This window comes from Oncorhynchus kisutch, linkage group LG26 (assembly GCF_002021735.2).
Source record: "Oncorhynchus kisutch isolate 150728-3 linkage group LG26, Okis_V2, whole genome shotgun sequence".
Taxonomy (NCBI): domain Eukaryota; kingdom Metazoa; phylum Chordata; class Actinopteri; order Salmoniformes; family Salmonidae; genus Oncorhynchus; species Oncorhynchus kisutch.
Genome location: NC_034199.2, coordinates 21,612,822 through 21,637,829, shown reverse-complemented (window position 1 = coordinate 21,637,829; position 25,008 = coordinate 21,612,822). Strand labels below are relative to the sequence as shown.

General features: G+C 45.8%; 1 protein-coding gene across 1 annotated transcript; it reads left to right on the top strand.

The window, feature by feature from the left end:
• Window positions 1–4,244: 4,244 nt before the first annotated feature.
• LOC109871384 (importin subunit alpha-4) lies at window positions 4,245–19,634 on the top strand. Its single transcript, XM_031805552.1, has 17 exons — window positions 4,245–4,450; window positions 10,108–10,152; window positions 12,765–12,854; window positions 13,479–13,508; window positions 13,647–13,699; window positions 13,797–13,892; window positions 14,506–14,591; window positions 14,711–14,797; window positions 14,935–15,104; window positions 15,570–15,614; window positions 16,802–16,933; window positions 17,284–17,412; window positions 17,603–17,707; window positions 17,805–17,876; window positions 18,130–18,292; window positions 18,380–18,474; window positions 18,566–19,634. Exons 1-17 carry the CDS (start codon window positions 4,382–4,384, stop codon window positions 18,662–18,664), a joined length of 1,566 nt encoding a protein of 521 aa, XP_031661412.1. The 5' UTR covers window positions 4,245–4,381; the 3' UTR covers window positions 18,665–19,634.
• Window positions 19,635–25,008: the final 5,374 nt, after the last annotated feature.

Genomic DNA, 25,008 nt, shown 5'->3' with positions numbered 1-25,008 from the left:
TTTTCCACAACTTTTAAGTATGCTTGGGGTCATAGTCCATTTGAGAGACCAAGCTTTAACTTCCTGACTGATGTCTTGACATGTTGCTTCAAAATATCCACATAATTGTCCTCCTCATGTGCCATCAATTTTGTGAAGTGCACCAGTCCCTCCTGCAGCAAAGCACCCCCACAACATGATGCTGACACCCCTGTGCTTCACAGTTGAGATGGTGTTCTTCGGCTTGCAAGCATCCCTCTTTTTCCTCCAAACATAACGATGGTCATTATGGCCAAACAGTTCTATTTGTGTTTCATCAGACCAGAGGACATTTCTCTAAAAAGTACAATCTTTGTCCCCAAGTGCAGTTGCAAACCGTTGTCTGGCTTTTTTATGGCGGTTTTGGAGCAGTGGCTTCTTCCTTGCTGAGCGGCCTTTCAGGTTCTGTCGATATAGGAATCGTTTTACTGTGGATATAGATACTTTTGTACCTGTTTCCTCCAGCATCTTCACAAGGTCCTTTGCTGTTGTTCTGGGATTGATTTGCACTTTTTTCACCAAAGTACGTTCATCTCTAGGGGACTGAACGCATCTCCTTTCTGAGCGGTATGACGGCTACGTGGTCCATGGTGTTTATACTTGCGTACTATTGTTTGTACAGATGAACGTGGTACCTTCAGGCGTTTAGAAATTGCTCCCAAGGATGAACCAGACTTGTGGAGGTCTACAATTTTTTTTATGGGGTCTTAGCTGATTTCTTGTTATTTTCCCATGATGTCAAGCAAAGAGGCACTGAGTTTGAAGGTAGGCCTTGAAACACATCCACAGGTACACCTCCAATTGACTCAAATTATGTCAATTAGCCTATCAGAAGCTTCTAAAGCCATGACATAATTTTCTGGAATTTTCCAAGCTGTTTAAAGGCACAGTCAACTTAGTGTATGTAAACTTCTGACTCACTGGAATTGTGATACAGTGAATTATAGTGAAATAATCTGTTTGTAAACAATTGTTGGAAAAATGACTTGTGTCATGCACAAAGTAGATGTCCTAACCGGTTTGCCAAAACTATAGTTTGTTAACAAGAAATTTGTGGAGTGGGTGAAAAACAAGTTTTAATGACTCCAATCTATGTGTATGTAAACTTCCGACTTCAACTGTGCTTGTCCTCTTGCTCAGTTGTGCACGGGGGCCTCCCACCCCTTTTTCTATTCTGGTTAGAGCCAGTTTGCGTTGTTCTGTGAAGGGAGTAGTACACAGCGTTGTCTGAGATCTTCCGTTTCTTGGTAATTTTTTGCATGGAATAGCCTTCATTTCTCAGAACAAGAATGGACTGACGAGTTTCAGAAGAAAGGGCTTTGTTTCTGGCCATTTTGAACCTGTAATCGAACCCACAAATGCTGATGCTCAAGATACTCAACTAGTCTAAAGAAGGCCAGTTTTATTGCTTCTTTAATCAGAACAACAGTTTTTAGCTGTGCTAACATAATTGCAAAAGGGTTTTCTAATGATCAATTAGCCTTTTAAAATGATGAACTTGGATTAGCTAACACATCGTGCCATTGGAACACAGGAGTGATGGTTGCTGATAATAGGCCTCTGTACACCTATGTCGATATTCCATTTAAAAAATCTACCGTTTCCAGCTACAATAGTCATTTACAACATTACCAATGTCTACACTGTATTTCTGATCAATTTGATGTTATTTTAATGGACAAAAAATGTGCTTTTCTTTCAAAAACAAGAACATTTCGAAGAGACCCCAAACTTTTAAACGGTCGTGTATATGTTTAGGAAAGTTGTAACTATTGTACGAATTGCAATTCGTATCATATGAATTGTGATTCAAAACATATACTAAATGGATGATGTACATTCACAAATTAATACATATCATACGAATCGTAACACATCATATTCATTGGAGTGTCCCGGATTTATTTTTCACTATGTTACGTCTACCCCAGAGACCAGGTTGCAGCTACATATCATAGACTCTAGACAAATATCTTCTATTGTTTCCCCTTTTTGACAATTTGATGTGAACAGTAAGCACACAAACACTTTACAGGCCTCTCTCTTAGTGCACTAGCTGTGTCATAAACAATATCACTATGTAGTGAATGGGTCAAAATCCTGATGGGAAAAATGTAATTCGCAGTTGCAAATGAAAACTTGTTCTCAACTAGCCTACCTGGTTAAATAAAGGTGAAATAAAACAATTGGTTAGGCCATGGTACATGAATCGTAAAGGTGGATGCATATTTTCAAAATTGTAATGATTTAACCCTTTAGACCCCAATAGAATTATAGAGTGCTGCTGTAGATTACTGAACACTTTCAAGATAAAGATAATTTTGTCACACATTTCAAACAGACATAGTTCAAAAACAAAGAACAAATGACAATTACAAATTACTTTTAAAGAGCACAACCTATTATTTAATATGACACCACATTCATGTCAACAGGAATAACAGTAATTTTGTCTTCCATTGTGTAAAGACAATCACTTTCAAAAAACTATCAGCACGCAACACAACAAAACACTCTGGAGTATTTCGATTGTGGTACATTTGACAAAATTACTCACTCAAAATGTACCAAGTATAATAGATTATAATATATTATATAATATATTATAAATATATATAAATAAATGAAATATCCAAAATGTGACAATGTTCAGAAAGTGTCTCAAAACCCACACAAAGTTGGCTATTTGATTGACAATGATTCTTACTTTTGTAACAATGTAAAAATGCAAACAACTATTCAGAGACTATTTAAAAGTGTAGGTAACCTCTCTCAATAAGATTTAGTACAGACCAGGTCTGACACAAAATTTTGAAATAGAAGCCTACTTTGTCAACAATTCAGTGAATGCAACAAGTATTAGATAGAGACAGATAAAGAGAGAAGATACAAAACACAACAACTGTTCAGAGACAATAGAAGATTTGTAGGAGGAATTGTCTGTAGAGCTCAGAGTCAGGATTGTTTTGAGGCACAGATCTGGACCAAAAAATGTCTGCAGCATTGAAGGTCCCACAGAACACAGTGGCCTTCATCATTCTTAAATGGAAGAAGATTGGTACCATCAAGACTCTTCCTAGACCTGGCCGCCCGGGCCAAATTGAGCAATCGGGGGAGAAGGGCCATGTTAAGGGAGGTGACCAAGCAGCCAATGGTCGCTCTGACAGAGCTCCAGAGTTCCTCTGTGGAGATGGGAGAACCTTCCAGAAGGACAACCATCTCTGCAGCACTCCACCAATCAGGCCTTTATGGTCGAGTGGCAAGACAGAAGCCCATCCTCAGTAAAAGGCACATGACAGCCCACTTGGAGTTTGCCAAAAAACACCTAAAGACTCAGACCATGAGAAACAAGGTTCTCTGGTCTGATGAAACCAAGATTGAAACTCTTTGGCCTGAATGCCAAGCGTCGTGTCTGCAGGAATCCTGGCACCATCCCAACAGTGAAGCATGGTGGTTGCAGCATCATGCTGTGGGGATGTCTTTCAGTGGCAGGGACTGGGAGACTAGTCAGGATCGAGGGAAAGATGAACGGAGCAAAGTACAGATAGATCCTTGATGAAAACCTGACAGAGCTTGAGAGAATCTGCAGAGAACAATGGGAGAAACTCCCAAAATACAGGTGTGCCAAGTTTATAGCATCATACCCAAGAAGACTTGAGGCTGTAATTGCTGCCAAAGGTGCTACAACAAAGTACTGAGTAAAAGGTCTGAATACTTATGTAAATGTGATATTTTTTTTATTTGTAATTAATTTGTAAACATTTCTAAAAACCTGTTTTTGCTTTTTCATGTGTGGTATTGTGTGTAGATTGGTGAGAGAAAAAAACGATTTAATCAATTTTAGAATAAGATGGTAATGTAATAACATGTGGAAGAAGTAAAGGGGTCTGAATATTTTCCGAAAGCACTCTAAGTGTAGGGTTAGTTCGTGGTGCATATTTAAAATGTTCCCCTTTAAAAAATTGTATCACAAAATGTAACGTGATTAACCACACATACCGCACCGGAGAAGTATGGTGACGAACGATCTCTATGTTGGTGATGCTTTTGCCGCGTTCAAATTCCAGTCGGAACTTGGAAACTCGGATATTTCCGACTTGCATTTTTCGTTGAACGCGACACGTGTATAAGTACAACCAGTTAGCATGTCGGACATTTCCGAGTTTCCTAGTTCCGACTGGCATGTCAACATAGCATCTGTCTCTGTGCGACGTCAGCGAGTCCATCAAAAATAGGACAACCGGTCTCCGAGCTCCTCCCTCTCTGCTGCCGTAGCCGCCCACTCGCTGTACTCCGCCGCGTAGTTGCTCTGTCTTTCACTGGAGATCACGAACGCCGGAGTACTCTGAACCAGCAAGCAGCCATGGCAGAAAACGCCGGCTTGGATAACCACCGTATCAAGAGCTTCAAAAACAAGGGACGCGATGTCGAGGTAGGAGTGCACTTGGATAGGGTGGTTTAGACAATGATCCGTGTAGGATTTTATTTTAAGACACCGGCTATCTTCCCCGGCCTTCTCTGCCAATCTTTTGATGAAGCCTGGCTAGTTAACTAAGTTAGCTAGCTATTCGCCGCCAGCCTGCTGTTGTGTGCTGAGTTTATCCGGAATATCCTCCGTTTATTCGTCATCATAACGAACGGGCCTGGTTTACGGCCCTTATTCTCCATCAAATAGTTTGAAATGTCAGCCTGTTTCACCGACAACGAAAAGCTCTAGCCTAGGTAACTAACGTTAGCTGATTAACGTTACCTAACTATCGTACCACCGGTTTTGAAAGCAGACTAACAGAGTTGACAGCCCAACTAGCATAATCCAGAGTAGCTAGAGTATATGTCGATAACTAGCTAATCTAGCTGGGTTGGCTATCTATTAGCTAATTATACCCTGTTGATAACTTGTATTTTTTGCTAGCACCCATATCCAACCATAATTAGACCGATGATTGCGACCCTGCAGTTACGCTTGTTTACATTGACCTACACTGGGGTCGGAACGCAATCAGGGACATACGGCCTAGCAGGTGCGAGATATGGCTCGGAAAACGTACATCAATGTAGGGGATGGGATATACCACTGTACTCCACGTTTTCCTTGATCGAAAATGATACATGGAGAAGATTGAAATACTGCACATTTTTCCAGAACTTCAATTTCCGTCCTCATTGTCATAGCAGTAGCCACAGCAACCATTTTGGAATGGCAGCTTCAGCCAATCCGCTCCTTTGTTGTTCAATGCCATGTGCCATTCCATAATGGCTGCTGTGGCTACTGCGAGCTAGCGTGAGGATGGAATGGCCAGTTTTTTGGGGGAAAACAACCTTTTCGATGTATCAGTTTGGGTAAAGGTAAAATGTACGGTGGTATATCCCATCCCTGCATTGAAGTACATCTTATATCTTGGGTCTGCTCTGCGGTGTCTTAATATGACCTTCCGATCCCAGTGCAGCTCAGTGTAAACAAGAGGCTCAACAGCACAGTCAACTGGTGCAGTACATTAAAATATAATTGTACTCAACATTCTGGCTTCTAAAGCTTGTGAGATTAAATTTTCCAAACAAATGTATGGCATTAATCTGAGGTATCAGTCTGTCAGGCAAGGTCGGAATCATCCTGCCGTAATGAACTGTGAACTAGCAAGCTAGCCAGCTAAAATTGTAATTTGAACAACTGCCTGTGCAGCAAATATTCTTATATAGCTAGCTAACTAGGTGATGATGTTGTTAATAGCTGAATCTGTTTACTTGCTGCTTCCACCATCAATAGCTTGTTATCTGTATCGTTCTGTATCTCGTGGCTGAGTAGTCATCGTCACGAAAGCTGTCATTGTTTTCAGCCGATGCTAGTGGTATTATTAAAAACTATGGCATGCTGACCTCATGCATTGCTAGTAGTTAGCCGTGCCATCTTCGACAATAACACACACATTTCTGTCTTTACAGAAGTGTACAAATAGTAATCTTTGGGATACCCCCACTGTATGAAAGAATGGGTTTTCTGAGTAATTGTTGAATTAGAGTTGATTGTCTTTGGGAGCCATCTAAAACTATGGGAAGTGGACCCGTCTCATAGGTTGTTGTTTTGAAGCTGAGAGCCAACGTGACAAACACATGGCTACTATGACAGACATGACCACGTGCGCCACTGGGGCTATTTCGGGCATCCTGGAGGTCTGGCTTGGGTTCTTACTGGAGGTACAACCCGATCTATGGCCCTCTAGAGGGGCCAGGAGGTAGAAGAAGCCCCTAAGCAGCACTGATCTACGACCTGGGAGTTATGTGTTCCTGCAATGGTTTTTAGGATTGGTAAAGAAATGCATCATCCTCCCTTCAGAATTTAACTTAAGTGTTTCTGCTAGACTTTACAAATAGGCTACTGGGTATGAATACTGTAGCTATTGCTATATGAATGGTAGTCTGTGTGTTTCTGCTCTGGCCAAAGTGCTGTTGTCTTGGCAAGGCAACAATGTAGCTTAGTTGAATACAGAAACAGTCTGGCACCCACTCTATAGTACCTCAGTATGGTTAGTACTGGGAAAATCAATCATTGGGGTTTGATCTAGGTTGAACTTGCTCATAACCACAGATCTAGGATGAGGTTACCTAATCCTGACCTTAACCACTAGGATGATCTGAAACTGCACCAGCAGAAGGGACTATTTTGACCAATTCCTCTGTTCAACAGTTTCTCGATGAGCCTTATGGGATATCATGTGAGATGCAGCCCAGCTTATGGTTGAGCCATGAGCATTACTTATCAGATATCTGTTTTTCCTCTGTAAATTCTAACGGGTTTGAACTTGCTCAGTCAGTGTTCTGTGCCTTAATGTTCACCCCAGTACACCATATCCAGGAGTAACACTTACTGTTGGCTCAGGACACTGCTCACCGGTCAAGCTATGTTTAGACTACAGCCTAATATATGTCCAGTGCCTTCAGAATCTATTCATACCCCTTGACTTATTCCACATTTTGTGTTACAGCCTGAATTAAAAAGGGATGACATATTTTTTTCTCGCCCATCTACACACAATACCCCATGATGACAAAGTGAAAACATTTTTGAAAACATTTAACTAGGCCACTCAGGAACATTCAATGTCATCTTGGTAATCAACTCCAATGTATATTTGGCTTTGTGATTTAGGTTTATTGTCCTGCTGAAAAATGAAAGTTTGTTGGAAAGTGGACTGAACCTGGTTTTCCTCTAGGATTTTGCCTGTGCTTAGCTCTATTCTGGTTCTTTCCATTCTAAACTCCCTAGTCCTTGCCAACGACAAGCCTACCCATAACACGATGCAGCCACCACCATGCTTGAGAATATGAAGCATGGTACTCAGTTACGTGTTGTTGGATTTGCCCCAAACATAACGCTTTGTATTCAATACAAAAAGTTAATTTCTTTGCCAATTTTTTTTGCAGTTTTACTTTAGTGCTTTATTGCAAACCAGATGCATGCGTTGGAATATTATTATTCTGTACAGGCTTCCTTTTCCCTGTCATTTATGTTAGTATTGTGGAGTAACTACAGTGCATTTGGAAAGTATTCAGACCCCTAGATCTTTCCCACATTCTGTTACATTACAGCCTTATTCTAAAATTGAATGCATACATGTTCATTCATCTACACCCAATACCCCATAATGACAAAGCAAAAACATACCTATTTTTAGAAATTTCTGCAGATGTATTAAAAAGAACTGAAATGACATTTTACACACGTACTTTGCTCAGTACTTTGTTGAAACCCCTTTGACAGCAATTACAGCCTTGAGTCTTCTTGCGTATGACACTACAAGCTTGACACCTGTATTTGGAGAGTTTCTCCCATTCTTCTCTGCTGTTCCTCTCAAGCTCTGTCAGGTTGGATGGGGAGCACCGCTGCACTGCTATTTTCAGGTCTCTCCAGAGATGTTAGATTGGGTTCAAGTCCGGACTCTGGCTGGGCCACTCAAGGACATTCAGAGACTTGTCCCGAAGCCACTCCTGCGTTGTCTTGGCTGTGTGATTAGGGTCGTTGTCCTTTTGAAAGTGAACCTTCACCCCAGTATGAGGTCCTGAGCGTTCTGGAGCAGGTTTTCTCTTGTCATCTTCCCTTTGATCCTGACTAGTCTCCCAGTCCCTGCCGCTGAAAAACATCCCCACAGCATGATGCTGCCACGACCATGTTTCACCGTTGGGATGGTGCCAGGTTTCCTCCAGACGTGGTGCTTGGCATTCAAACCAAAGAGTTTCAATCTTGGTTTCATCAGACTAGAGAATCACGTTTCTTATGGTCTGAGAGTATTTTTGGCAAACATCAAGTGGGCTTTCATTTGCCTCTTTTTTTTTTTTTTTACCGGGGAGTGGCTTCCGCCTGGCCACTCGACCATAAAGGCCTGATTGGTGGAGTGCAGCAAGATGGTTGTCCTTCTGGAAGATTCTCCACATATGAACTCTGGAGCTCTGTCAGTGACCATTGGGTTTTTGTTCATCTCCCTGACCAAGACCCCTTTCCCCCGATTGCACAGTCTTGGTGGTTCCGAACTTCTTCCATTTAAGAGTGATGGAGTGGACCTTCAATCCTGTCTCGGAGCTCTATGGACAACATGCACTGTCAACTGTGGGACCGTATATAGATAATTTACCACCGGTGGACTCCAATAAAGTTATAGAAACATCTCAAAGATGATCAATGGAAACAGGATGCACCTGAGCTCAATTTCAAGTGTCATAGCAAAGGGTCTGAAATACTTAGGTAAATAAGGTATTTCAGTTTAAATGTGCAAACATTTCTAAAAAACTCTTTTTGCTGTGTCATTATGGGGTATTGTGTGTAGAGTTGATGAGATTTAGAATAAGGCTGTAACGTAACAAAATGTGGAAAAAGTAAGGGGGTCTGAAGAATTTCCGAATGCACTGTACAATGTTGTTGATCCGTTCTCAGTTTTCGCTTATCACAGCCATTAAACTCTGCAACTGTTTTAAAGTCACGATTGGCCTCGTGGTGAAATCTGAGTAGTTTCCTTACTCTCCGGCAACTGAGTTAGGAAGGACACCTGTGTCTTTGTAGTGACTGGGTGTTTTGAAACACCATCCAAAGTGTAATTCATAACTTCACCATGCTCAAATGGATATTCAATGTTGCCTTTATTTTTTTCCTCCCCATCTACCGATAGGTGACCTATGCGATAGGTTACCTAGGCATTGGAAAAGTGTTTGAAATTCACTGCTCGGCTGAGGGACCTTAAAATTATCTGTATGTGTGGGGTACAGAGATGAGGTTGTCATACAAAACCAATGTTAAACACTATAATTGCACACAGTGAGTCCATGCAACTTATGTGACTTGTTAAGCATGTTTTTACTTCTGAACTTGTTTAGGCTTATCATAACCAAGGGGTTGAATACTTGATTCAAGACATTTCAGCTTTTCATTTTAAGTTAAATCTAAATTCAGCCATGTGGAAAAGTCCAGGGGTGTGAATACTTTCTGAGGGCCTGGATCTGTTAATCATGGTCTTCAATCTGAATCAGGTGTGTTAGTGCTTGGCTATAACAAAGCCTGCACAGACCCACACTTGCCCTCTGCTGATCTAGGTGAGACAGGTGCTCTGAGAGAGACCGGTGCTTTGGCTGGGTCAATGTTAGGTTGTTAGAGAAAGGAGAGGGGTATCCCTCTGGTTCTCTGCTCCCCAGACAGGGTCAAGCCCAGACCAAGGCTGGGAGGATGTGACTGGCACACGTGATGTAAGGGGCTATTTAGGATGGCAATATGAACCGCAGCGCGCAGTCACAAGATCTGAGACCAGCTCACAGTCATGAGTGGACTAATAACACATTACACAAACACACATTGATTAACCTGAACCATTACGATATCAAGTGGTGTGTATAACTTATGCTTTTTTAGCCTATTGCTTACATATTTTACCCCTCAATTCCTATGTTCTGACCTATACCTATATTACTTTCTAGTATGTTTTCATGCTGCTTCCAAAAGCAAATTGTGCCATTTTAAGAAGTCCAGAGAGGGATGTTGTGTTTTTAAAATGTGTTATCAGTGAATTATCGTGTCTGTCTCATATTGCTCCCTGTGTGTTTGTGTTCCAGACTATGAGAAGACATCGAAATGACGTGACAGTCGAGCTGAGGAAGGTGAGAGAAGAAGCCTAATTTTAAATTTTGGTGATGCACAATTTGTAGGTGTACTTCCACGGCTCCCTATAATAATATTGACCTCCCTGCTTACCACACACACACACACACACATCTATAGTTGGGCTGTTCCTTTCTCACCCTGTGTCTTGACACAGACTTGGTATTCGTCTCAATCCATCCAGAATGATTCCTCTATGGGGGCACTAACCTCATTTTCTGACCATGACCCAAACAACATGATATTTCACCTCTCTGGATTGGCCTCTGATCCCTGTAAACTGCCTTCTCCCCTTTTCCATAACCGTAAACTAAGTAGTTAGGTTTCTTTGTTTGGCCCACTGCGGTGATTTGCTGCAGGTAGAAATTGCCTTTGTCATTCAGCTGCTCCCTCTAGGCATGGTCGGTATCCAGATTGTCACACTGACCTTGTGCCGTACCTGTATATTTGGTTATAACTGAACACAAAGGGCGCAATTTTCAACCCCCACTGAGCCTTTTTAATTCGCATGTTAGCAATACTAACAAGTACATGTAAAATCCCATTGAAAATGCTAACTAGCGCTTTGCAAACATTTTATACAGTCTGACCTAAACTATTTTCAGGACAGACATCCCAGTTATACAAGTAACAAAAAAATTCTACCCAGTTTGCTGGACGCACAAAACAAATACTAGACAGCAGGGCATTTAGCACATTTTATACAGTTATCAGATATCTAACAGGGCTAACTGGGCTAGTTGTGAATTCCACACTGTAACTAGATCACCTGGCTCGTGCTGCACAACAGCGGGTGAGTCACAAGGCTCCGGTCTCATTGTTGTGTGCTTGTAAACAAACACCACGTGAACGGGTACTACCGGTAAGCTTCATAATGAAAAATGATGTGACCGGTGAAATGAAGAAGGCAATCTTCTTTATCTCCGAACATATTGCACAAGTTGATTGTAGGTATTCACTTAAAAAGTAGCTACAAATATGCAAGTGTGTAAAAACAAAAGAGTCCAAGGAATAGTTTCAATGGTATTGAAAAACCATCCCGTGGCTATTTCCAAATATACGGTGTACCGTCCCTCCACATGTCCACTACCCTTCGCCTTGATCTGCATACCTATGTAATGTCACTGTACTATCCAGACTTGGTGATCAATAACAGACTACATCGTCAGGATGCTGAAACCTAGATTAGATGGCAGTCCATGGAGATTAGCAGAGATTTACAAGAATATCCAGATGTAATGTATCCCGAGGTGCTCGCTGTGCTTGCCTGTTTGATGTGGATGCCTAAATCGGAACCGTGTAATGGCTACAATACACCCAATTAGTATGGTTGTCATGCATTTACTTACACCTTTGTAATAGGGATGCACAATGAATCAAATTTTAATCGAAATTGCAATATTGACATGTGCAACGCCATGAATGTAACATTCAAATATAATAAGGGTCCCCTGGGAAACGTTGACCAACACTTTGGGTCCTACCCTGTCACAACTCTACCTGTCTTTGTCATTCGTTGTCATGCCACACAATGCCAACCATAGAATCGGAATACCAATTTTATTTTTATGATTCCAACAGTTCACCCAAGTGTTTTGATCAAAATCGCAGTCACAATATATTCTTTAAAAAAAGACTGTTAAATGATGTGCCCATATCGCGCAGCCCTGTGTTGTAAAGAGCAAGAGACTGAAGGGTTTCTCTTCTTCTCTCCGGTGATTGACAGGTATCCCTGTCACTCATACATCCAACCATTCGCTGCTCTCATGTTGACTTGGTGATCTCTCTGACACAAGTCCCCTGGTCATGGCTTTGAATCTTACTTTCCCCTCCCCCTTTCTTCCTCCGTAAAACCCCCTAAGGGCTTTGACACACTCCTCACTCTCCTTCCTCTCCACATGTTTTTTTTCTTTCTCTGAGGTTAAAACAATCGCCTGTAGTCGTTGCTAAGTTACCATTGAGGAAAAGAGGGAGACATGGCTAGAAACTAGTTTAGGGCCTAATTCAGTGAGAGAGCGAAAAAGAAAGAGCCGAGTTAGTGTGCTGCTGTAGTCTGGCTGCACATTCCATTATGCCGGAGCAGAGAGCAGCACCGGGATGGTTCGTCACCAGTAGTGACGCACGGCCCAGCACTGCAGCACACACTGGAATGTAGGCCAAGGGATTCTCCTCCCTCCCTCCCTACCACTGACTCACATGCCGACCGGCTGTGTCTGTCTTTTTCACGCTCTATTCAACACCAATATGGGTGTGTCTCACTGTGCCTGCTCCTCAACTTTCTAGGAGTGTATGCCTTTGTTTTTTCTGTGTTTTAATTGGGGTGTTTTGATTTAGTGTGTCTCTGTAAAGTTTAGTAACTATAGGGGACATCCCCCATAACAACACCGGGTTTGTACTTAGTCTCTCCATACAGGGGACAAAGGTTCCAGAGATGACCCCAACATACACCAGTACACACACACATTCTAGGGATGCGAGGGCCAGCTGTTTTTCGACCTATATCTATCTCAGTCACAAGAAGTTTGCTGTCTGAGTTTGTACTGCTACTCTGTCGCGTATTTGAATATTCATCAGTGTTTTGTTCTCTTGTCCCTCCCCTCTCTTCCGTCAGAACAAACGAGACGAGCATCTCCTGAAGAAGAGGAATGTCCCACAGGAGGACAGTCTGGAGGACTCCGACTTCGACTCCGACTTCAAAGGGGTATGTGGGATGTCTGTGTGTTCCACTTTAGCGACCCATTTGCCATTGCAGTAGGATGAGAGACTTGTTCCAGATAGAGAATCTAGGCAGTAGATTTCTGTCTGTTTGGACAGGGCAGGTGTTGCCATTCCTCCCGAAGAGCTACTGGTATTGGACACTGTCAGCACTAGACAATATATTTCTATGTATGATGTTGTAATCTAGACATGCGTCCTTAAGCCTCCCTGGTCTCTCCAATGCACCCATGGCTTCTCTAGGGTTTGTATAATGTATCGTGCTCAAAGCCTTGTCACCCTGCTGACTGGAGCCCTGTCATTGAGCTAATGAGATGAGGAATAGGGCCTGACCTGACCTAGCTGCTACCAGGTGATGTATGGTTATGATGGAGTAGCATGGCATTCTCAGCCTGTGAGCTCATTCAGCCTCAACCAGCCAGCCAACACAGCACTGTGAAAACACTGGCGTGTGGAGCGAGACCGAGAGGGACAGACTGTGTGTATCAATGACATGTTGACCGATCAGTGTGAAGTAGCCAGATGTTAATGTGAATTGTATCCCCTTCCCCCATGTTGTTGTTCTGTAACTTGGTACTGATTGTGTTCCATCCCTTCCCTCTCTTTGCAGCAAAACGTCACACTAGAGGCGATCTTACAGGTAAGGCTCAACTTTATGTACAAAGAAGTGATAAACTCCTATCTCCTTCGGTGCCATTTGTTCTCCCTCTCATTCTCTCCCTGTCTCCCTCGTCCTGTGAGAGTGTGGTGCTGTAACTTGTTCTCTGTCTCTCTGAAGAACGCCACCAGTGATAATGCTGTGGTCCAGCTTAGTGCCGTACAGGCTGCCAGGTAAGTGTGTGTGAGACCTCTTCTCAGTTTTGAACCTCTCGCCCTGTTTTGTATTCCATGATTGAAACATGACTTTTCCTGTTTTTGTGTGTGTCAGAAAACTCCTCTCCAGTGACCGAAACCCTCCCATTGATGACTTGATAAAGTCTGGCATCCTGCCCATCTTAGTCAAATGTCTGGAGAGAGACGACAAGTGAGTCTGATGCGTTAACCCAATGTCCTCCCCTGAATGGTCTCTACTAATGCACTGTTTGTACAGTTGTTTACTGGAATTACTGAAGACTGGCTAGGATACATGATGTAGAGGGGCTACTAGTGTGTGTGTGTGCGCATGCTGCTTTGTGTGTGTGTGCGAGGCACAGGGTGGTCTGTTGGCCCTGCCGTCCGGTGCCAATCCAAATAAAAGAGCATTCCTGTCCTCTGGATTTCACCCATTCCCAGGACCTAGTTGTGTTCAGGGCCAAACACAAACACACACAGGACCTTGTGGTCATGAAGGGGACAGATGTGCGCACACACCCAGGAGTCAGTACAGGAGGGTGCAGGGGTTGGAGGGTTACTATAGCGATGAGCTGCGGATGCACAGCTGTCATGGCGACTGCTGCAGTCTCTCAGACAGACACTGAAATTCCTGGAGCACAGAGGGCACTGCAACCAAACACACCATTGTTTACACACATTGTGTGTGTTTGTGTGGACTGAAGAGGAGGAAGAAGCAAGGGCAGGGTTAGGAGAAAGATGTGTTCATGTTAATGGAAGCCCTAGAATGATCTTTCTCACTCTCCCCCCTCCTTTCTCTCCTCCAGTCCGTCTCTTCAGTTTGAGGCAGCCTGGGCCCTGACCAACATAGCGTCTGGCACGTCACAACAGACCCAGGCTGTGGTCAAGTCCAGTAAGTTCACCCTGCGGTCATTCTGCTCCGTTGTTATTCTGACTGTCTGGGCTTTGCTAATGTTTATCTTTGTGTGTGTTAAATTGTCAATTCCTAACGGTGTTTGTACTCATGTACAGATGCTGTTCCCCTGTTCCTGCGTCTGCTCCACTCTCCCCATCACAATGTGTGTGAACAGGCCGTGTGGGCGCTAGGCAACATCATAGGTGAGTATGGCTGATACAGTTAACACATCATTAAAGTTATGTTTGTGTGTTTCTTCTGTAATGACTAACCATGTGACCGGACCAGGAAAAACTGGTGCCCCAATGATGGCCTTTGACCTGTGATGCTCCTCCTCCAGGCGACGGGCCACAGTGCAGGGATTACGTAATCTCCCTGGGCGTGGTCAAGCCCCTGCTGTCCTTCATTAATCCCTCCATCCCCATCACCTTCCTCCGTAACGTCACCTGGGTCATTGTCAACCTCTGCCGCAACAAGGACCCACCGCCCCCCATGGAGACAGTACAGGAGGTACGTGTGTGTTCTGATCAAAATGCAAATAGTCTGGGTGGCCATTTGTTCAATTGTTCAGCAGTCTTATCGCTTGGGAGAAACAGTATATCCTTCATGTCAGACTCATTAAAGAAAAAAATCTTTGTCCAGTTCGAGGTGAGTAATCGCTGTTCTGATATCCAGAAGCTGGTTTCAGTCCTAAGAGACGGTAGCAGCAACATTATGTACAAAATAAGTTACAAACGATGTGAAAAAACACACAAAATAGCATAATTGGTTAGGAGCCTGTAAAAATGTCAGTCGTCTCCTCCAGTGCCATTAGGTATTCCAATGTATGAGTAGAGTTATAGTGGTGCTCTCTCCAGCTAGTCAGACAAATCACGTATAACTAGGGGGGATGTTTTACTACATGCCTTTACATGGCCACATTTCCAGTCTGCTTTTGACACTCCTCTCTCCACTTGTTTTTTGTCTCTTTCCCAGCTTCTCCCAGCGCTGTGTGTTCTTATATACCACACAGATATAAATGTAAGTATGAGAGCATACAGTCCCTTCAAAGTATTCACACCCTTTGATCTATTCCACATTGTGTTGATACAGCCTGAATTCAAAATGGATTAAATACTACTTTTTATTTTTTAAATCTCACCCATCTACACACAATACCCCATAATGACAAAGTGAAAACAAGTTTTTAGGCATCTTTGCACATTTATTGAAAATGAAATGCAGGAATATATCTCATTAACATAGGTTTCCACACCTGGATTGTGCAACTTTTGCCCATTTTTTTATTTTTTATTAAAAAATATATATATTTTCAGAATTCTTCAAGCCCTGTCAAATTGATTGTTGATCATTGCTAGATAACCATTTTCAGTTCTTGACATAGATTTTTAAGTAGATTTAGGTCAAAACTGTAACTCGGCCACTCACTACAATGTTGTTGATCCATCCTCAGTTTTCTCCAATCACAGCCATTAAACTCTGTAACTGTTTTAAAGTCACCATTGGCCTCATGGTGTAATCCCTGAGCTGTTTCCTTCCTCTCCGGCAACTGAGTTAGGACGCCTATATCTTTGTAGTGACTGGGTGTATTGATAACTTCATAATGCTCAACGGGATATTCAATGTCTGCTTTTATTTTTCACCCATCTACCAATATTCTTTGCGAGGCATTGGAAAACCTCTCTGGTCTTTGTGGTTGAATATGTGTTTGAAATTCCCTGCTCTACTAAGGGACCTTAAAGATAATTGTATGTGTTGGGTACGGAGATGAGGTAGTCACATTAAACACTATTATTGCACACAGTGAGTCCATGCAACTTACGTGACTTGTTAAGCAAGTTTTTACTCCTGAACTTATTTAGGCTTTACATAACAAAGGGGTTGAATACCTATTGACTGAAGACATTTCAGCTTTTAATTTTTTATTAATTTGTAAATGTTTTGAATAAGTTAATTTCACTTTGACATTATGGGGTATTGTCATGTGTAGGCCAGTGACAAATGTCAATTTAATACATTTTGACTGTAACAACAAAATGTGGAAAAAGTCCAGGGGTGTGAATACTTTCTGAAAGCACTGCACGTTTATTACAACTAAATGAACGGTTTGCCATAAGTTTGACATCATCATGTTAAGCCCTACCATACTCAGCTGCTTTTGTGAACAACACTTATTGGACTCCTTGGTTTACACTGTGTGTTTGTAGATCCTTGTGGACACGGTGTGGGCTCTGTCTTACCTGACAGACGGTGGGAACGAGCAGATTCAGATGGTGATAGACTCTGGCGTGGTCCCCTTCCTTGTCCCCCTGCTCAGCCACCAGGAGGTCAAAGTTCAGGTAAGGAGTCAACTGATAACATTGTGATTTTTAGAAGACCGTAACAAACTTTGGTGTGGTGTACTTATAAAATGCATAATTTCCTACCTCCTTCCTAGCTGGAAGAAGAAAGAAACACTAATTTACTAAGATTGGATTGATTAAAGCAACAAATCTTGGATCTACCGATCACTATGGGTAGGAGTTTTTGCAGAAAAATGCTGCCATATGTTCAGGAAAAGCTCAGTGATTTTATTTCAAGGGAAAGAGGAAATTATGCATTTTATAAGTAATACATTCAGGGTGTTCTATGCATTTTCTGAAACGCTGACATTGTGGGTGTGGACTTGCTGTGATGTCACTTCCTGCAGACGGCTGCTCTGAGGGCGGTGGGGAATATTGTGACTGGGACAGACGAGCAGACACAGGTGGTGCTCAACTGTGACGTCCTCTCCCACTTCCCCAACCTGCTCACACACCCCAAAGAAAAGATCAACAAGGTAGAACACGCACGCTCTCCTAGGAGAGGGAACGGGGAAGTCCAGGGAAACGGGGAGGAGGGAGGGTGCTTATGTCAAGGCTTTTCTATGATTGTCCTGCCATTAAGAAGTTGTTTGGTTTGACTGCGTGTGGCTAGACTGTTAACAGAAAGTGTTCTGGCATAACCGCATGTGATTGGTTCGTTTACAGGAAGCAGTGTGGTTCTTGTCCAATATCACGGCTGGGAACCAGCAGCAGGTCCAGGCAGTGATCGACGCAGGACTCGTCCCCTTGATCATCCACCAACTGGCCAAGGTGAGAGCCGTGGTGTGTGGTTGGTGTGAGAGATGATATTTCTGTCATTGCTGTGTGTTGAGTTGTTCTGTAGTGCTGACAGCCTGTGTGTCTGCAGGGGGACTTTGGCACTCAGAAGGAGGCAGCATGGGCCATCAGCAACCTCACCATCAGCGGCAGGAAAGACCAGGAAAGTAACACACACACACACTGCAACCTCCATATCAGCCAGACTATTGACTTGGACAGAGGTACAAGAGGCAGGTACGGGGCTAGCACTGTCAGGCTAGGGCCTCTGTAGCTGGAGCATTCATACCAGTGAGTTTATGAACTAGTAGGCACGCAGTGACTGAACCTGATACAATCACATGTGTCAGGAGCTATTTGTCAGAAATTCTTACTGCTGTATTCAGTTCTGTATTTTCTGATATGTTGATGTGTAGGTGGAGTACCTGGTGCAGCAGAATGTGATCCCTCCGTTCTGCAGCCTGCTGTCAGTGAAGGACTCCCAAGTGGTTCAGGTGGTCCTAGATGGCCTCAAGAACGTCCTTATCATGGCCGGGGACGAGGCCAGCACCATTGCTGAGATCATAGAGGAGTCTGGAGGTGTGTGTGTATATTGTCATCATGGCTGAAGGTGTGTGAGGGGAAAGTTTCTGTTGTCTGACTGTGCCTCCACTGCTCTGCTCTAAGGTCTGGAGAAGATAGAAAATCTGCAGCAACATGAGAATGAGGACATCTACAAATTAGCCTTCGAGATCATCGACCAGTACTTCTCAGGCGACGATGTGAGTTATAAAACAGACAGACAGACAGACAAACACACACACACACACACTCACTCACTCACTCCTCTTACCTTTCTTCTTTCTCCCTCAGATTGATGAGGATCCCAGTTTAATTCCTGAAGCCACCCAAGGGGGGACCTTCAACTTTGACCCCGCCTCAAACCTGCAGACGAAGGAGTTCAAGTTCTAGGAGCCGGTCCATCAAGCAGCACGGGTACTGTCAAACCCACCTCAGACATTCATCCACCTATCTCTCCACCAAACTGGCAACTTGCTACAGAAGGATTGTACACACCTGCTATTACTTCAACATGGTCACCCATCTTGCAATTGAAGGATTCACCCACTGCCACCACCGCCACAATACTCCACCTCTGTACTGAAGGATCCCTAACAACTACCACTATTCATCACAACCTGGTAACCCAGACGGGTCCAGGTAATTCATCCAGCACCAATACAATCTGATCTCAGGCAGTCGTAGCCGATGCTTTGAAATGTCATGTGAAAATCATATGGACGGAAGAAAAAGCCTGTTGGGGCAATATTTTAGAATGGCCAAATATCACGATCTACACGTACACACGCACAAAAACACAGTTGAAGACACTTGGGAAGAATTTGTGCAGACTTGTTTTAGAAGCCAATATATCACAGATGGGGAAAGGATACTGACGTTTGTTTGCGGGTTCGTTTTGTGCTTCACCTCTGGATTGTCCTTGGATTCTCATTCTCCCTCAGTCATGGTCACACGCACGTCGTCAGTCACACGCGCACGTCGTCAGTCACACGCGCACGTCGTCAGTCACACGCGCACGTCGTCAGTCACACGCGCACGTCGTCAGTCACACGCGCACGTCGTCAGTCACACGCGCACGTCGTCAGTCACACGCGCACGTCGTCAGTCACACGCGCACGCCGTCAGTCACACGCGCACGTCGTCAGTCAGGCACGCACGTAGTCAGGGACGCACGTCGTCAGTCAGGGACGCACGTACGTCGTCAGGCACGCACGTCGTCAGTCAGGCACGCACGTCGTCAGTCGCAGGCGCGCGCGTCGTCAGACACACACACACACACACACACACACAGTCACTCTCTCACAGACACACACACAGACACACAGTCACACACACAGTCACACACACAGTCACACACAGTCACACACACAGTCACACACACAGTCACACACACACACACAGTCACACACACACACACAGTCACACACACACACACACACAGACACACACACACACACACACACACACAGACACACAGACACACACACACACAGACACAGACACACACACACACAGACACACACACACACAGTCACACACACAGTCACACACACAGTCACACACACAGTCATACACACAGTCACACACACAGTCACACACACACACACACAGTCACACACACACACACACAGTCACACACACACACACACACAGTCACACACACACACACACACAGTCACACACACACACAGTCACACAGACACACACACAGTCACACAGACACACACACACAGTCACACAGACACAGTCAGACACACACACACACAGTCACTCTCACACACACACAGTCACTCTCTCTCACACACACAGTCACTCTCACACACACACAGTCACTCTCTCTCACACACACACACAGTCACTCTCTCTCACACACACACACAGTCACTCTCTCACACACACACACAGTCACTCTCTCTCACACACACACAGTCACTCTCTCTCACACACACACAGTCACTCTCTCACACACACACACACAGTCACTCTCTCACACACACACACACAGTCACTCTCTCACACACACACACACAGTCACTCTCTCTCACACACACACACAGTCACTCTCTCTCACACACACACAGTCACTCTCTCTCTCACACACACACACACACACAGTCACTCTCTCTCTCACACACACACACACAGTCACACTCAGACACACACACACAGTCACTCTCACAGACAGTCACTCTCTCACACACACACACACACACACACACACACAGTCACTCTCTCACTCTCACAGACAGTCACTCTCTCACTCTCACAGACAGTCACTCTCTCACACACACAGACAGTCACTCTCTCACATACACACACACACAGTCACTCTCACAGACACACACACACAGTCACTCTCACAGACACACACACACACAGTCACTCTCTCACAGTCACACACACAGACACTCTCACAGACACCCACACAGTCACTCTCACAGACACACACACAGTCACTCTCACAGACACACGCGCGGGCGCACACAGAGACGGACGGATGGACAGTCGCGCGCACACAGAGACGGACGGACAGTCGCGCGCGCACACAGAGACGGACGGGCAGTCGCGCGCGCGCGCGCGCACACAGAGACGGACGGGCAGTCGCGCGCGCGCGCACAGAGACGGACGGGCAGTCGCGCGTTCGCACAGAGACGGACGGACAGTCGCGCGCGCACAGACGGACGGACAGTCGCGCGCGCACAGACGGACGGACAGTCGCGCGCGCACAGACGGACGGACAGTCGCGCGCGCACAGACGGACGGACAGTCGCGCGCGCGCGCACAGACGGACGGACAGTCGCGCGCGCGCGCACAGAGACGGACGGACAGTCGCGCGCGCGCACACAGACGGACGGACAGTCGCGCGCGCGCACACAGACGGACGGACAGTCGCGCGCGCGCGCACACAGACGGACGGACAGTCGCGCGCGCGCAGACGGACGGACAGTCGCGCGCGCGCGCACACAGAGACGGACGGACAGTCGCGCGCGCGCGCACACACACAGAGACGGACGGACGGACAGTCGCGCGCACACAGAGACCGACGGATAGTCGCGCGCGCACACACAGACGGACGGAGAGTCGCTCGCGCACACAGAGACGGACGGACAGCCGCGCGCACAGAGACAGACGGACAGCCGCGCGCACAGAGACAGACGGACAGCCGCGCGCGCGCGCGCACAGAGACAGACGGACAGTCGCGCGCACGCACAGAGACAGACGGACAGTCGCGCGCGCGCACAGAGACAGACGGACAGTCGCGCGCGCGCACAGAGACAGACGGACAGTCGCGCGCGCGCACAGAGACAGACGGACAGTCGCGCGTGCGCACAGAGACAGACGGACAGTCGCGCGCGCGCGCACAGAGACAGACAGACGGACAGTCGCGCGCGCGCGCACAGAGACAGACAGACGGACAGTCGCGCGCACAGAGTCAGACAGACGGACGGACAGTCGCGCGCGCGCGTGCACAGAGACAGACGGACAGTCGCGCGCGCACAGAGACAGACGGACGGTCGCGCGCGCGCGCACAGAGACAGACGGACAGTCGCGCGCGCGCGCACAGAGACAGACGGACAGTCGCGCGCGCACAGAGACAGACGGACAGTCGCGCGCGCGCACAGAGACAGACGGACAGTCGCGCGCGCACAGAGACAGACGGACAGTCGCGCGCGCACAGAGACAGACGGACAGTCGCGCGCGCGCGCGCACAGAGACAGACGGACAGTCGCGCGCGCGCACAGAGACAGACGGACAGTCGCGCGCGCACAGAGACAGACGGACAGTCGCGCGCGTGCGCGCACAGAGACAGTCGCGCGCACAGAGACAGGCGGACTGTCGCGCGCGCAGAGACAGAGACGGACAGTCGCGAGCGCGCGCACACAGAGACAGACGGACAGTCGCGAGCGCGCGCACACAGAGACAGACGGACAGTCGCGAGCGCGCGCACACAGAGACAGACGGACAGTCGCGAGCGCGCGCACACAGAGACAGACACACACAGTCGCGCGTGCACACACATAGCCAGGCGCGTGCGCGCACACACACACACAGCCAGGCATGCGCGCGAGACAGACGGACAGTCGCGCGCGCAGAGACAGACGGACAGTCGCGCGCGCAGAGACAGACGGACAGTCGCGCGCGCAGAGACAGACGGACAGTCGCGCGCGCGCGCACAGAGACAGACGGACAGTCGCGCGCGCGCGCACGCACAGAGACAGACGGACAGTCGCGCGCGCGCGCACAGAGACAGACGGACAGTCGCGCGCGCGCGCGCACAGAGACAGACGGACAGTCGCGAGCGCGCACACAGAGACAGACGGACAGTCGCGAGCGCGCGCACACAGAGACAGACGGACAGTCGCGAGCGCGCGCACACAGAGACAGACGGACAGTCGCGAGCGCGCGCACACAGAGACAGACGGACAGTCGCGAGCGCGCGCACACAGAGACAGACACACACAGTCGCGCGTGCACACACATAGCCAGGCGCGTGCGCGCACACACACACACAGCCAGGCATGCGCGCAGACACATACACAGTCACAGGACAGTCAGACCACCAACCCCCCCCCCCCCCCCCCCCCCTCCACTGTCACACTCTGTCTCTCTGTAGTGATGGCCGAGCACCCCAGTGCCCCTCAATTGAAGACGTTAACCCTAGAGCTAAGCAAAGAATAGCCACGGACCCCACACCCCTTCCCAAAGACTTAGGACAGGATAGGGCGGGCTTTAGGCAGGAAGAGGATTCTGTGACTGACTGAAACATTTGATTACTTTTTCCTTTTTTTCCCCTTTTCACTTCTCTTGAGTGGAGTTATTGATTTGTATCTATAAACAAAAAGTTAATTTGTACAAAATATACTTATACCGCAAAACTCGTACATAAAGAAGTATACAATTGTTTTGCAATTTTGCTCTAATTCAGGGGAGAGCAAAATAAAAAAGCAACCTGAAGTTGGAGGAAAATACCTCCGGGTATTGTAATGGAATATCTCTACTGTAGCCCTGTTCCCCAGAGGACATTAAATCCTGCTGCCAAGTGATGTCACGTCCTGTGGAAGGGCGGGTAGTGATGTCTCTGTTGGGATATCCAACAAAGTAGTTGACAGGTGAATATCACCTGAATTCTTCAACACCAGAACAGTCAAACTCAAACAAACCTATATTTGGAAATGCTCAGTGCTATCTGGGATCCTTGGGACGTGCCTACCCTTAACCCTAATCTTAAACATAACCCTTACCCATTTTAAATGTCTACTTCAATGGGGGGGTATTGACGTCCCAAGGATTCCGGCTTGCACAGACCATTTGCCAAATCTGGGATTTTTTGGGGGTTTCTCTTTTTAAATTCTCCCATTCTTTTAAAAATGTACTTTATGTTGAAATTGAAAAATATCTACTTGGCTTGTTCTGGTCCAGGCTATGGAGCTTCCAGATTTGCCATTTTTACTTTTATGATTTCGTTTTATGCACACGTCTGAGAGGTAGTTTTTTTCTCTCTTCCTGCGGAAAGAGACAGATACTGAAGACGGGACTGAGGATAGAACACGACCTCTGACCTTTGCAGAACTTAACTTTTTTGTGGTTTTTATTTTATATTGTCACAACAACCTGAATAATTGTACAAAATGCAATGTGTATCTCTTAAACGAGTCTCTTGAGAATATACAGATATATATTTCCATAATGCCTGTACAAAGCTGCTGCAGCTGACAAGTCATTGTTGGAACTGGACTCACTCTGCAGAACGATAACCTACATACTATCAAAGACGGACGGATGGGGTGTTCAGTTTTTAAAAATGTGTTTTGTCTTTATTTTTAAACATTCTTATGTATTATGATGACATGCTGATGAACCTGCTTGTCTATCTGCAGGGACTGACTGTCATTTTACCATCCCAGAGCCGTCCCAGTTGGTCTCCAGGACCTAGGTCTCTGGTCTGGACTTGTTTTCCTCTGTTTATGACCTGTTCAAACAGTGCACAGCAAAAGCAGGGAAGTTGTTCTTTTCAATGGAAGCCTGGCAGCAGTAGCAATGAGGCATTTCTAGGTGAAGTCTCACCCACGAAAAGTAGGTCCGGTCATCTGGTCACTACTGTAGATGGTCAAATAAGTTGCTACGCTGCCACCACAAGGCATAATACTCTTTTGCAGTTGTGTGTTTGAATGGGCCATTAGGCTGCTAACTACTGATAGACAGTGGGTGGGGGGAGGCAGGACTGGGTTTGGATTAGGGGATGAGGTGGGAAAGGGTCTAGTTTATTGCTAATGAACAAAACCTTGGGGGGGGGGGATGTACAGTCGTGAACTATCCGCCTAGACGGACCGAGCCACTTTAAAGAATTACAATTTCTTTGTCTTGTATCGGAAAACGATACAAGCTTATGTTACTTGCAAGATTTTTACTTGCCGGAGAAAAGTTGTTTTAAATAAGAGAATAGAGAGATAGCAACAGACTGCGTTTTGGCCTCCAATGTTTATATCTTTTTTATACATTTTGATTGAATTCTTCTCTTTAAGGTGGCTCACTGATACTTTCAACTCTTGTGCATATTAAAAAATTGAGAATGAGTTGAAATTCATTGACATTGTGCCTTTTTGTTTTTCATTTCTACGAAACAAACAAGTTTTTTCTCAGATGTATTGTGAACAACAAAAAAATGCTAGAAGCTGTTGGCGCATCTGAAATAGGTGTGTGTGTGATGTCTCCCTAATTACTGGAGTCTGCCA